Raw genomic sequence first — 12,203 nt, forward strand, 5'->3', positions numbered from 1 at the left:
TAAAAGGAAGATAGTGGGAAGAAAAAAGTAAAAGGAGAGCCAACAAATTGTAAATAAGGCTATAAGATATGCACTTTTTTCAAATTATTATTACTATTATTATACAGGATTTATATAGTGCCAACAGTTTGCGTAGTGCTTTACAACATGAGGGCAGACAGTACAGTTACAATACAATTCAACACAGGAGGAATCAGAGGGCCCTGCTCGTTAGAGCTTACAATCTAGGTAGGTTTAATGACATTCCGTCTATCTAATATTACCCCTAAATGCCAACCCTTTACTATCCTTAAACTAACCACTAAAAGTCTTTATGTATTGGACACCAAAAGTATGCCAACACTCTCCTACTCCTAAGTTTTGAGTAACAACCAGTCAAACCTCAGGAAAGGCAACACATGACTTCAGTATGCCCAATCATGCTGAGGTGTAGAGCAGCCAATCCTGGGAGAGCTGGAGAAGAAAGGAGGAGTGATGTGAAGCTCAAATCGATGCAGTGCCTGAGATAAAGAAATGAGATGTCAGTCACAGCCGTGGGGGATGTGGAGACATAAACCTATCTGTGTGTCATTTTTTATCTTACTTAAAAAAGACAAGAGGATTGCTCAGAGCTGGATTAACTTTTTGTTGCAAGACTGGGCACAGATAACGACATCCTCTACTGTACCAGGTAGAAGTCTTCATTAAAAAAAAAAAATCAGGTTTACATCCAATTTAATCTCTAGTGGAAAAATAAAAAATATCGACAAAGGCACAAAGGCGGCAGTGATAGTACAAGAGACCAGAAGGTTCTTGGAAACAAGGTATGTGAAATAAATAGGAGAAATGTTGTTTCAGTTATAACACATTCGACTTACATGTGCAAAATCTGTGATACTGGTTTCCTTTTGTATCTGGAAATCATTCTAGTCACTTAATCACGACTCCAAGAAGCCTGCATTGTAAAGACATATACATGTTAGTTTGCGATTACAATGAGTGTCCTTTCATTTGTGCTCTTAGTTTATTTGTTTCCATATGTATCCTTACCGTTAACGTCAAGGAACAAATGCACTATATGTGCCCATTAAGCACAGGTTGCAACTCTACTATACAATTATTTTCTACAAAGTTGGGGGATTGGTAGTCCTCGTTTCTTGTCTAATGGTGGCCAAAAACGGAACCATTACATAAATGACGGTATTTTCCATAGATTTACTATTTGATTGTAAACACAATTGAATGATTGAAACAATTGTGCAATGTGCAATGCATGTAAAGTGGAACTTTAGTCAGAACATTAAGTCCAGCTAGATCACTTCAGGCTGGCCCTGTTTGCTGGTATAGCTATGTAAAATTTTAAAAATAAGTTCCTATACTGTGTAAAATCCAGTAATACACTGTCTTACCCTGCTCTGCACATGAGTTGCTCTCTATTTTCCAGCACTCTGCCTAAAATGTAGAGATCAATCTGCTGACAGGCTAAAGATTTACTTCTGTTCAGTGGATCTGGGCTTCAACAAAATGGCAGCCTCCAGCAAGAAGAAACAGGAGCAATGCTGGATTTACAGCACACACTAATTTTGGTATCACAATTATTAATGTGGAATGTATGTTCCTTGCTAAGGAACATCATTTTCATTAAGTTGTTATGGGTAAAGTTCCACTATAACAATCATATTGAATTAACTATTTTCCTACTGTATGTCTCTGTATCCTGTCTCTATATCCTATTGTGTGTCTGCAGTCTCTGACAGCTTTCTGTAGCATTTCATTCACCAAATAATATGTGTGGCCATTTAAAGTGATACCAAACCCTTTTTTCTTTGTTTAAATTTTAGCTCAGGAAATCCAGACTTACATTTCATGTGTAGACTGCTTCCTTGAAAATCCACCCTTTCAGGTTGTTTTGGTCCCCAAACTGCTCCTGCCCCGGAATCCCCCCCCCCCCCCCAAGTTTGTAGGTGTCCCCTTTGCCATGCCGGCTGCAAAGGAGACACCCATACGGCACGTTCCCAGCTGGGGCTGTGTGTATCCATGAAAACACAGAGCATTCGGAAAGCCATGCCCCTGCTCCTTCCTCCCACCTCCTGATAGACAGCTGCAGGAGTCAATCTCTCCCCTGCCCTCACCTCCCTTCTTCGACCAGAAAGTTCAGGAGAATGGTCGGAATCATGGAGGACCATGGTGATGGTGACAAGGACAGTAAGTAAGTATTAGGCCTCATTCACATTGGGTGTATGAATCTGTGCCCCATGTGATGACCATGTTTACCTGCATTGGGATGAAAAAGTGTTCAATGCATCCCCATGTGGGCAATGCTATTGTTGTCTATTAGGACTAAGCAGCTGCATGGACACAGCTGTCGCTCCTAATATGACATCCATGCGGTGCATGGCACCCAGGGTAAGTTTGGGGCTGCACCTGGATGTCATATTGGGAGCAGTAGCTGTGTCTGTGCAGCAGCTTAGTCCCAATTGACAGTAAGGATGAGCTCTGGCGTGTTCGCACAGCCCACTTGCAGAGCCCGCCAGGAAGTTGGCACTGCGCTGTGCTAATCACAAGCAGTGAGATATTTCCCAATCTCTGCAGCTGTGCATCGGGACAATGTCTCACTGCTTGTGATTAGCGCAGCGCAGTGCCAACTTCCTGGCAGGCTCTGCATGTGGGCTGTGCGAACACGCCTGAGCTCATCCTTAATTGACAGCAATGGGGATGCATGGAACACCTGTTCATCCCTGTGCAGGTAAAAATGGCCACCACACAGGGCATGGATTCATACACCCTGTGTGAACAAGGCTTTAGGGGAGAGTCAAAGACTATTTTTTTCATTTTGGATAGATTAAGGGAGAGTTATAACCCCAGTCAGTTGTTTTTTTTTTTTTTGCCTTCTGTGTCCCATTGGGGAGATTTCCCTTTATTTCCTGTCCCATAGCCAACACAAGAAGTGGGAGAAAATCCATCCAAAGTTAGAGGATCTCTGGTTGTTTCCAGAACTAGTTGAAGATTTTCGCTCTTTTTCTGTTCGGGGGACAACCCAAAATTAGATTTTCTTTTACATTCAATGATAACAGTAACCAGGATCAATAGGGAAGGTAAATCTCCCTAATGGGGGCACAGACAGCAATGAAATCTGACAGGGGTTCTTATCCCTCTCCACTCCATCCAAAACTAAAAACAAAAATGTTGCCTTTAGTTCTATTCTAGGATGACAGGGGTCACACATGAGTGAGTCCCCATACACCAGGAAAGCTGAGCAGTGGGGACATCCATCCAAAGGTGATTGGGGACACAGCTAGTCATCATGTCAGTGACATCTCTAATAAGGGAGAAGCCAGTGAATGGCTCAGCCCATCAGACTCCACCTATCAGAGACAGATGGTGTTTGGGTGATGTGTTCCTATCCTCTGACTCCCTAAAGGCTGTCACCATCTCCCATACAATCACACCAGGCTTCACACGCCTAGCACAGAGCTGCTGCTCCTCTGATCCTGGAACCATTACACACAGAAGATCGCTCCGTGAAGAAATGTCCCTCTGCTCCACGCTCCACCCTCCACCCTCCGCCCTCCGCCCTCCTCACTCCTACATGGACTCCTCCGGCTCCGGGATAACATTCTCACCATCTTCTGCTGTCAGGCCGCCGTCAGGACGCTCCACAGTCGTCATGACAGCTGGAAACGTCAGCCTGTGCGCCGTCGCCAGTCACATGTTCCTCCAGGAGGCGCTGGGTGATGATGTCACCAGTTAAAATATCCATGCAGTGTGTGTAGTGTGACAGCTGAGGAGGAACCAGCATAGGTACGCGTACAGGGGGGGTTTCAGGTTTTATTACTGTTCTATTGATGTTTCCTTTATGACATGTTTTATTGTCTTCAACTCTATTAGATATACTTTAGTGAAAACTGAGGGGGGAACTAGCGAAGACTTGGGCAGATAGAATCTGGAGCAGCTGTGCCTGGCAGCCAATCAGCTTTTAGCTCAAGCTTGCTTAGTGCAAGAGAAACTTAAAAGGGTTGTAAAGCTTCTGTGCAAGGGTTTTGCACAGAGTGGCCCTGATCCTCCTCTATGGGGGTCCCCCGGCGGCGCTCCTGGCTCCTCCCAGCATCGAGTGCCCCCTCGCAGACCCGCTTTCCAAAGGGGGCACTCGTGCAGGTGCACTCCTAAGTCCTGCTGCTGCATCCATTGACACAGATAGCAGGACTCAGGCCTGGCTCCTGTGTCACTGGATTTGATTAATCAGCAGCAGGAGCCAGTGGCCCCTGCTGCTATCAGTCTGTCCAATGAGGACCCGAGACAGCAGCTGCTGGGCTCATTCATGTTGCTGGAAAAATCGGGTTCAGGTAAGTAAAAGAGGGGCAGCTGCACTACAGAAGGTTTTTCACCTTAACAACTTCAGCCCCGGAAGGATTTATCCCCTTAAAGCGGGGTTCCACCCAAATTTTGAACAATATCTGTATGTATTCTCTTCCTTGCCTAGATGCTGACATGCCGTTTAAAAAAATTTAAATCGCCGTAATTACCTTTTATTTTTCTATTCTTCTTTGCACTTCCTGGTTCTCCTCCCATGGGAGTAGGCGTGTTTCTAGCCTCTCCCAGACTCCTGGGAGCTAGTCTCAGGCTTCCCAGGATGCCACTGAGCATGTGCGGGAATGAGCGGTGAATGCTGAGAGCACAGCATTCACCATATCCAGGAAATAAATGCTTGTGGGCTTCAAATGCCCACAATGAAGATGGAAACCGTCTGCAGTGAATAATATAAGTTATTCTTTCCGACGAAATCTGACACAGGCGGACATATTACACACAATATGTGAGTATGTAATGCTGAGAAGAAAAGTTTGTGAATGAACTAAAAAAAAAAAAAAACGATAGATAGGTGGACCCCCGCTTTAATGACCAGGCCATTTTTTGTGATCGGCACTGCGTCGCTTTAACTGACAATTGCGCGGTCGTGCGACGCTGTACACAAACAAAATTGATGTCCTTTTTTTCCCACAAATAGAGCTTTCTTTTGGTGGTATTTGATAACCTCTGTGGTTTTTTATTTTTGCTCTATAAACAAAAAAAGCACCAATTTTGGAAAAAATTTATATATATATATATATATATATATATATATATATATATATATATATATATATATATATATATATATATACATTTTTTTTTTTTTTTTTTTTTTTTTTTTGCTATAATATAAAAAAAAATCACAATAAGCGTATTTTGATGGGTTTGCACAAAAGTTATAGCGTCTACACAATAGGGGCTATATTTATGGCATTTTTTACTAGTAATGGCGGTGATCAGTGATTTTTAGCGGGACTGCGACATTGTGGCGGACAGATTGGACACTTTTGACACTTTTTTTGGGACCAGTGACATTATTGCAGTGATCAGAGCTAAAAAAAAAAAAAAAAAGTCACTGATCACTGTATAAATGGCACTGGCAGGGAAGGGGTTAAAACTAGGAGGCGCCTGCTATAGCTTTTAAGGGGACCGATGTACAGCTGCGGCGATTCATGCGGCTGGTCGGCAATCAGTTAATGCATAGAATGCATTAAGGTGAAAAACTTTGAGGGTTTACAACCCTTTTAAAATGGAAGTCCATGCTAAAGCTAAAATCCCTGCATCTAAAGTCACCAACATTCTAACACTAACCTATCTAGCCCTGTAAAGAAAAAATTGGGCTGCAAGCAAACAGAATGTGCTTTTAGTATCTCTGTTCTCAACGACAATGATGATGTAATAAGCATAAGACACATTTTTATACTTTACCATGATAAGCCTTAGCAAGAAAAGGACACTGCAAAGCTAATTAAAGGAGAAGTTCAGTCTGGGTTTGTTTGGCTGGGCTTCTCCTAATGCCCTGTACACACGGGTGGACTTTTCGGCAACAAAGGTCCGACCGTCTTTCTGACGGACTTTTGACGGACTTCCGACGGACTTTCTAACAAACGGATTTGCCTACACACAATCGCACCAAAGTCCGACGGATTCGTACGTGATGATGTACGACCGGACTAAAATAGGGAAGTTGATAGTTGATAGCCAGTAGTCAATAGCTGCCCTAGCGTCAGTTTTCATCTGTCGTACTAGCACACAAACGAGCAGATTTTTCGACCAGACTCGAGTCCGTCGGACAGTTTTGAAACATGTTCCAAATCTAAAGTCCGTCAGATTTTCAACCAAAAAAGTCCGCTGCAGGTCCGATGGAGCCCACACACGGTCGGATTGTCCGCTGGATTCGGTCCGTCAGACCAGTCCGGTCGAAAAGTCCGCTCGTGTGTATGCGGCATAAGGGTCACAGGAGTGCAATTCATTTTGCTCTCCTGTGACCCAATTTCAGCGGAGAGTGGACTGAAGTCCGCTCTCTGTTGATGTCACTGGAATCAGTCCAGGCACCGCGTCATGACAACAATAAAGTCTGGATCCTCCAGGTGCCTGGGCTGATGCCTGTCTCAGTCTCTCAGCGAGCCGCTGAGAGACTGAGACAGTCGCTCCACGCCCCTCCACAGCTCGGCACTCCAGTGAGCGCAGGGGGGCAGAGCGGAGAGCTGCTGACTGACAGGCAGCAGCTCTCTGCTCGGGTAGCCGAGAGAACCGATCCATCGGCGATGTTCGATCGCTCGGTTCTCAGTGCAGAGGCAGCGGGGGACAGATGCAGCATTGGTCTGATGCTACATCCACCTAGGTAAATATGATGGGCAAAAAAAAAAAAAAACCTTTTACTTCTCTTTTGAATCATAAAAGACACAAATTAATGCAGCTCTTTAATCATTAATACATGCACAAAGTGTATGTACTTGAATTTCACCTGGTATCAGCCTCTTGTACTCCTTGTATAGCAAATCTGGAGTGTGAGAGGGACTAACAGCACAGGGAGCAAATCACTTTATGTGCCAACAAATAGCATGCTGATAGGAGTAGAAATCAGTGTGGCTCATCACTGTGCTATTTCACTTTTCGCTGTACAGTAACAGGCTGGGGATGCATCTAGGGCTAGAAAATGGGATGAATGATGCTGGCCATCAGGCTGAGGACATCTTGCAGCAGAATGAAAAGTACTGTGGGTAAAATCCCTGGATTAGGTCTGAATGTTGCAGCAAAAGCTGGTTTGGTTATTCTATCTTTTTTTAATGGGCTATAGGGATGCCATGTGTAGCAACTAATTCCATTAAAAAATATAGCAGGGACCATAAGCAGAAATCATCAAGCTAATGATATGCTTTTCCCTTAGTTTTAATATCTTAACTAGGTAAGGATAGCATAGAGATAAGTGTAATTAACACATTATCCTTGTCCTTCATTTCTCTTTTCAGTTATATTACCTGAAGCACTCATTTATACTTGCATAACATAAGGAAAAATGTATAAGTAGCACTTTTTGGAATTATGATAAAATTTAATCTTTTATTTGTTCATTGTGGTGGAAAAAAATAATTTCTTTATTTCAGAAATGGATAAGCAGCGAAAATTGATGGTTGTGGAAGATTTTGTAGAATATCATCTTTTTCTGGTACACGATGAAGGTACTGATGCTGAGAAGCACAAACATATTCTACAGCAATATCTAGAGCAGATACTAGCCCAACTTGCTCCTCTACTGGCTAGCTACATCTGGCAAAATCAACCATTTAACCTTAGGTTAAAATCAAAGAAAGGTAAGTTGTACCCCTCTATGCTATCGTGACACTTTGGGGTTGATTTACTAAAACTGGAGAGAAAATCTGGTTCAGCTGTGCATAGAAACCAATCAGCTTCCAGTTTTTTTTTTTTGTCAAAGCATAATTGAACAAGGTGAAGTTAGAAGCTGATTGGCTACCATGCACGGCTGCACCAGATTTTGGACTCTCCAATTTTAGTAAATCGACCCCTTTATGTTGTGTGTATTTACATAGGTTTGCAGGGAAAGTATGTGTACATTTTCAGCCATATTGGGTATCACTGAATCGCAAGAGGGTCAATTCATTAATGCATAAAACAAGATAACTTTTTATATAACAGTTACACTTACATTTAACATACACACATTGTTAATGAACCTTTTCAATATTAATAAATTGAACATTTTGATAAAGTTAACTTAAGATATAATCGCAAACACAGTTTATAAAAGAAAAATACACATCTTAGTGAATTGTCTTCATAGAAGAGCAAAACATGATGTATTTTCTTTGGTCACCTGTATGTGCGTAGCTCCATGTTTATTGGCCATCCATAGCTTTATGTAGGTCAAAAAATTAATCTCTCCTGTTCTCCAGTCTGGAACATTGTTTTTCAATGTATAAAATGACGTCTGTGTATTCCAAGCTCTATATTTAAAAAAAAAAAATAACCCCAAGGTATTTTCAGCAGTCTCTTAAAGGCAGATTGACCAGTTGGTTTCCCAACCTTAAGCAGAACTTAACTCAAAATGCGCAGTACTGCTAGTCTGCTCCATTTCCTCAGCCTATTACTGCGTAACTGCGAGTTTTTTTGGAGGGGGGGGTTTGTGAGTATAAATTGTTTTTTTTTGTATTGGTACCTTCTCCCACTTCTGCAATCCTCACCTAGATGAGGATGGTGCCCCTTGCCCCACCCCACCCCCTCCTGCAGGCAGCAGGACCATTCACAGAGCACCGCACAAGCTCCTGCATGCATAGTGGGGAGTCTGTTATTGTTTTTCAGGCAGCTTCCTCCAGCTCTCTAACTTAAAGCCTATACCTTAATATGGACAGGTAGCTGAAAGTCTTCAAAAATAAGTGCCTTTATTCCCTTCCCTTTTTTTTTCTTTTTTAAAAGACCACAGGCCTTTCCACCTAAAACTCTAATATTTTTGGGTAGTTGTCAAGTGATGGCTTCTATTCTGGGGGTTTTGTGAGAAAACTCTCCTCACCAACGTCTATGGCATGGCAGGTAAGTTGTGATACCATGCTAACATCTGGATACTGTAGAATATATTCAAAGATGGGTAAGCTTGCCACAAGACTGTGGTACCTTAATGAGAGCAGTGTTTTGTGAGCATATACACTTACTACTGTACAAGGATCTCATCATTGCTGTCTTTGAAAAATGTTTGGTTTGTGGTTTAACATTCTGTGCCCACCTAGAAATGAAAAAATGTACATTATGTTCTGGGTAATTTTATTGCTACCATTTTTTTAATTATATTTAATAAAGTTTCCTTTTTTTTTTTTCTTTTTTGTTTAGGCAATACTCCTGCTCATATTGGAGGAAAAACACATTTTGGTGACAACATTGAGGATGAGTGGTTCATTGTTTATCTAATTAAAAACATTACAAAACAGTTTCCAGAACTAGCAGCCAGGTACAGTGCTTTTTAAAGCTTGCTGTGTTGCTGTCATTGCTTTAATTCTGTAAAGCTACTCGTTGAATGGTGTGACACATATTAGAATGGACATTTTTTGGTCATAATTTATTGATTAGGGAAGGATGGCCTCCCTTGGAGAGTGCTGGGTCATTTAATCAGTGAGAGAAGTCCCAGCTTTTATTGATGAGCCAGCAATCAATTAGATATTAATTTCTCTCTGTCCAGTTTGGGGAAATCTCATTAAAGCCACTTCCAAAAAAAAAAAAAAAAAAGAATAGGCTGTTCTTCATATGAAAAACCATAAACCCTGGCTAGACAGGCTTAGTTCTCGTTGTAGCCCCAAAACAATGAAACACTAAAGAAGATCGATAGACTGGTGTAAAGAAAAAGAAAAGTAAGATTACAAAATGCTATTCAAAATGTTATACGGTTATAACCATTGATAAAAGTATGACGTTTGAGTTTAAAGTGGTTGTAAACTTCAGATATGTAATCTGAACAAAGCACGTATTTCTATAGTGTTTACTAGCCTCTCTACAAAGTACCAAGTGCCATTTCTCTCTGCTGTCTAGTTTCTCCCTTTTATCAGCATGAATACTTCTGACACCAAGCCCTAAAAAGGTGATGAGATAGGGAGGTCCAGCACACAGCTTGTGGTTGACAGTCACAGCTCTGTTCCTGTGTGCTGTGTGAAGAGGGGGGGGGGGGTGTCCCTTCCCTTCCTTTCCCTCCAATCAGCTCTCAGAGCTCTTGTACAGTGTGTAACTGCAGCCCCCTGCTTTGTGATTTTGTGAAAAATTTTTTATATCTCTGAGTTTTACAAGGATATAAAGGATAAATGGCAAATAAACAGGTACAATAAATTATGTAGGAGGATTTGTTTCACCTCTGTGTATCACCTGAGGCTGGTCACTTTACTGGGTAGAGGTAAGGCTTTGAATTCTTGATTTAAGCTCAGTTTACACATATGCGAAATGCATGCAGTTTGCAAGACAGAGTGTGACCAGCTCTCAATGGGGCCGGTTCACACAGCTTTGTGGTGGCCACGGTCCACATTGAAAAATGGTCCTGTGCGTCTTCTGGTTCGATTCAGGTGCGAATTCAGGCAAAAATTCAGACCTGAGTTGGTGAACAGGGACGCATCAGACCCCATGCTGTTAGCCTTAAAATGGAACTATACTTGCCTTGAATCCAGTGATGAACTGTCCCCAGAATTCCCCAGGTTCCAGGTCTCGATTGCTGTCATTGGCCGGGCAGAGATGATGTGCGCAGGAATTCTGTCTGATTCGGCCTTGCCGAATTTGTGCAGTGAGCTGCTTTACATGGGCGAACAGGTAGGTAAGAAGTGTTAATGCAGAAGAGACAAAGCATGTCTTTTCTGCATTAAAAACCTTGCCTGCCCACCTGCTCCACTTTAAGCCCTGCACACCCAAGACCTGCTTTCCAATCAAAGGATGTTGTTGATCAGCAAGGCATTCTTACTGGACATGGGGCCAACATGTGGGTAGGGCTTATATCCCAAATTTGTAGTTGGAGCCTTAATTACAGAATAAATGTAATTTTAGATGTATTTTGAAAAGAGAGAAGAAATAGCAGTCATATTGTGATGCCTGTTTTTAAATAACCGTTTTGAGTAAATTGCTAGTTTGTGCTTTCTATTAAAACACAGAATATAAGAGCTCAAATATTTATTATCTTATATAGAGTTGAAGATAATGATGGAGAATTTATTTTAATTGAAGCAGCTGATTTCTTGCCCAAGTGGCTAAAACCAGAAAATAGCTGCAATCGGGTAAGTGATGTGATGATTGACATCCTCCTTTGTGCAGTGGTTTCTTTACGAAACATTCTTTACAAAATTAAATAACAATTAGTAACCAACATTTGCATTAAACATTTCCGTTCAGGTGTTCTTTTACCAGGGAAAGTTGTGTATCATCCCACTGCGGCAGGATGAAGGGGACCTGCCTGACCCATCATCCAATATGACTGTACTGCAGGCTCTGAAACTCTTTTCTGCACACCCAGATGGATTCCTGGCACCAGAGTCCATCACAAAGGCTATTGAAAGGCGAATTAAAGGGTATATACCTATGTAATAATTTGTTGTATATTGTAATATTCTTATACCCCTGTTCCTGAAGATGAAAAAGGCAGCTGCCAAAGTATTCTTACAGTAGAAGAAAAATCATTAATGCGTTGTCAGTGGCAGCCAAATTACTTCCTTGGCTCATTCACATTTAACATGTATTATACTTGATTGTAACCGGAGACAGTGCAACAGACAGTGCAAATAAAGTCATTCTGTCTATCTTTTGATTCATGTATTCACATTCAAAGAGTCTAAAGCAGAACTAAACCCATCAATTTAACAGTTTCAAAAAGCAGTTACATTCGCGGCACGTGCCTGGAATGGAACTGTCACATTCATTGTGCTCTCAACCAAACCGTCAAACCATCAAATGGCTGGTGTCATAACTGATCACAGATGCAGCATCATGGCAGTTGAAGATCAAACAGAGGCCATGATGGCAGCTTCCTTGGCTGAAAACGATAGGAGTAAGATCTGCTTTAAATGCTGACCCCCACCCCCCAATTGACAGTTTGACTGCCTTTGCCTGAAAGTACCCTAAGCATCCTGAGTTTTCCAGGATGAAGAAATCCCTACTGCATTCAGATAAAGACCTCCAATATTATTGTGTGCTTCCATCACTAGCTATCAGAATTTAGCAGCTGGAAGAATCTACAGAAGCAAGCTTTATTTTGTGACAGATATATATTAACACACTCAGTAATACGAGAGATTTAAAGCCCAAAACTACAGTCCAAATGTTGTTTTTTAATAGAATTAAATGTTGTTTTTTAATAGTCATTGTTATAGAAATTTTTCATATATAGTATGAATTAAGTG

At 41.7% G+C, this 12,203-nt stretch overlaps 2 protein-coding genes across 3 annotated transcripts in view; one reads left to right on the forward strand and one right to left on the reverse strand.

The window, feature by feature from the left end:
- Positions 1 to 3,705, reverse strand: part of FAM149B1 (family with sequence similarity 149 member B1) — a 64,034-nt gene extending 60,329 nt beyond the window's left edge. For both annotated transcript variants that reach the window (XM_073596543.1, XM_073596542.1), the window contains exons 1-2: positions 3,603 to 3,705; positions 858 to 934 (exon numbers count right to left, since the gene is read on the reverse strand). In XM_073596543.1, the coding sequence (XP_073452644.1) occupies positions 858 to 904 (47 nt within the window). In that variant the 5' untranslated portion in view covers positions 905 to 934; positions 3,603 to 3,705. The remainder of the gene's footprint in view (positions 1 to 857; positions 935 to 3,602) is intronic.
- The window catches only part of ECD (ecdysoneless cell cycle regulator), a 28,667-nt gene continuing 20,073 nt past the window's right edge, over positions 3,610 to 12,203 (forward strand). Inside the window, exons 1-5 of the mRNA XM_073596540.1 lie at positions 3,610 to 3,780; positions 7,437 to 7,643; positions 9,172 to 9,289; positions 10,997 to 11,084; positions 11,200 to 11,375. Coding sequence (XP_073452641.1) covers positions 7,439 to 7,643; positions 9,172 to 9,289; positions 10,997 to 11,084; positions 11,200 to 11,375 — 587 coding nt within the window. The 5' untranslated portion in view covers positions 3,610 to 3,780; positions 7,437 to 7,438. The remainder of the gene's footprint in view (positions 3,781 to 7,436; positions 7,644 to 9,171; positions 9,290 to 10,996; positions 11,085 to 11,199; positions 11,376 to 12,203) is intronic.

Source organism: Aquarana catesbeiana, linkage group LG08 (assembly GCF_042186555.1).
Source record: "Aquarana catesbeiana isolate 2022-GZ linkage group LG08, ASM4218655v1, whole genome shotgun sequence".
Taxonomy (NCBI): domain Eukaryota; kingdom Metazoa; phylum Chordata; class Amphibia; order Anura; family Ranidae; genus Aquarana; species Aquarana catesbeiana.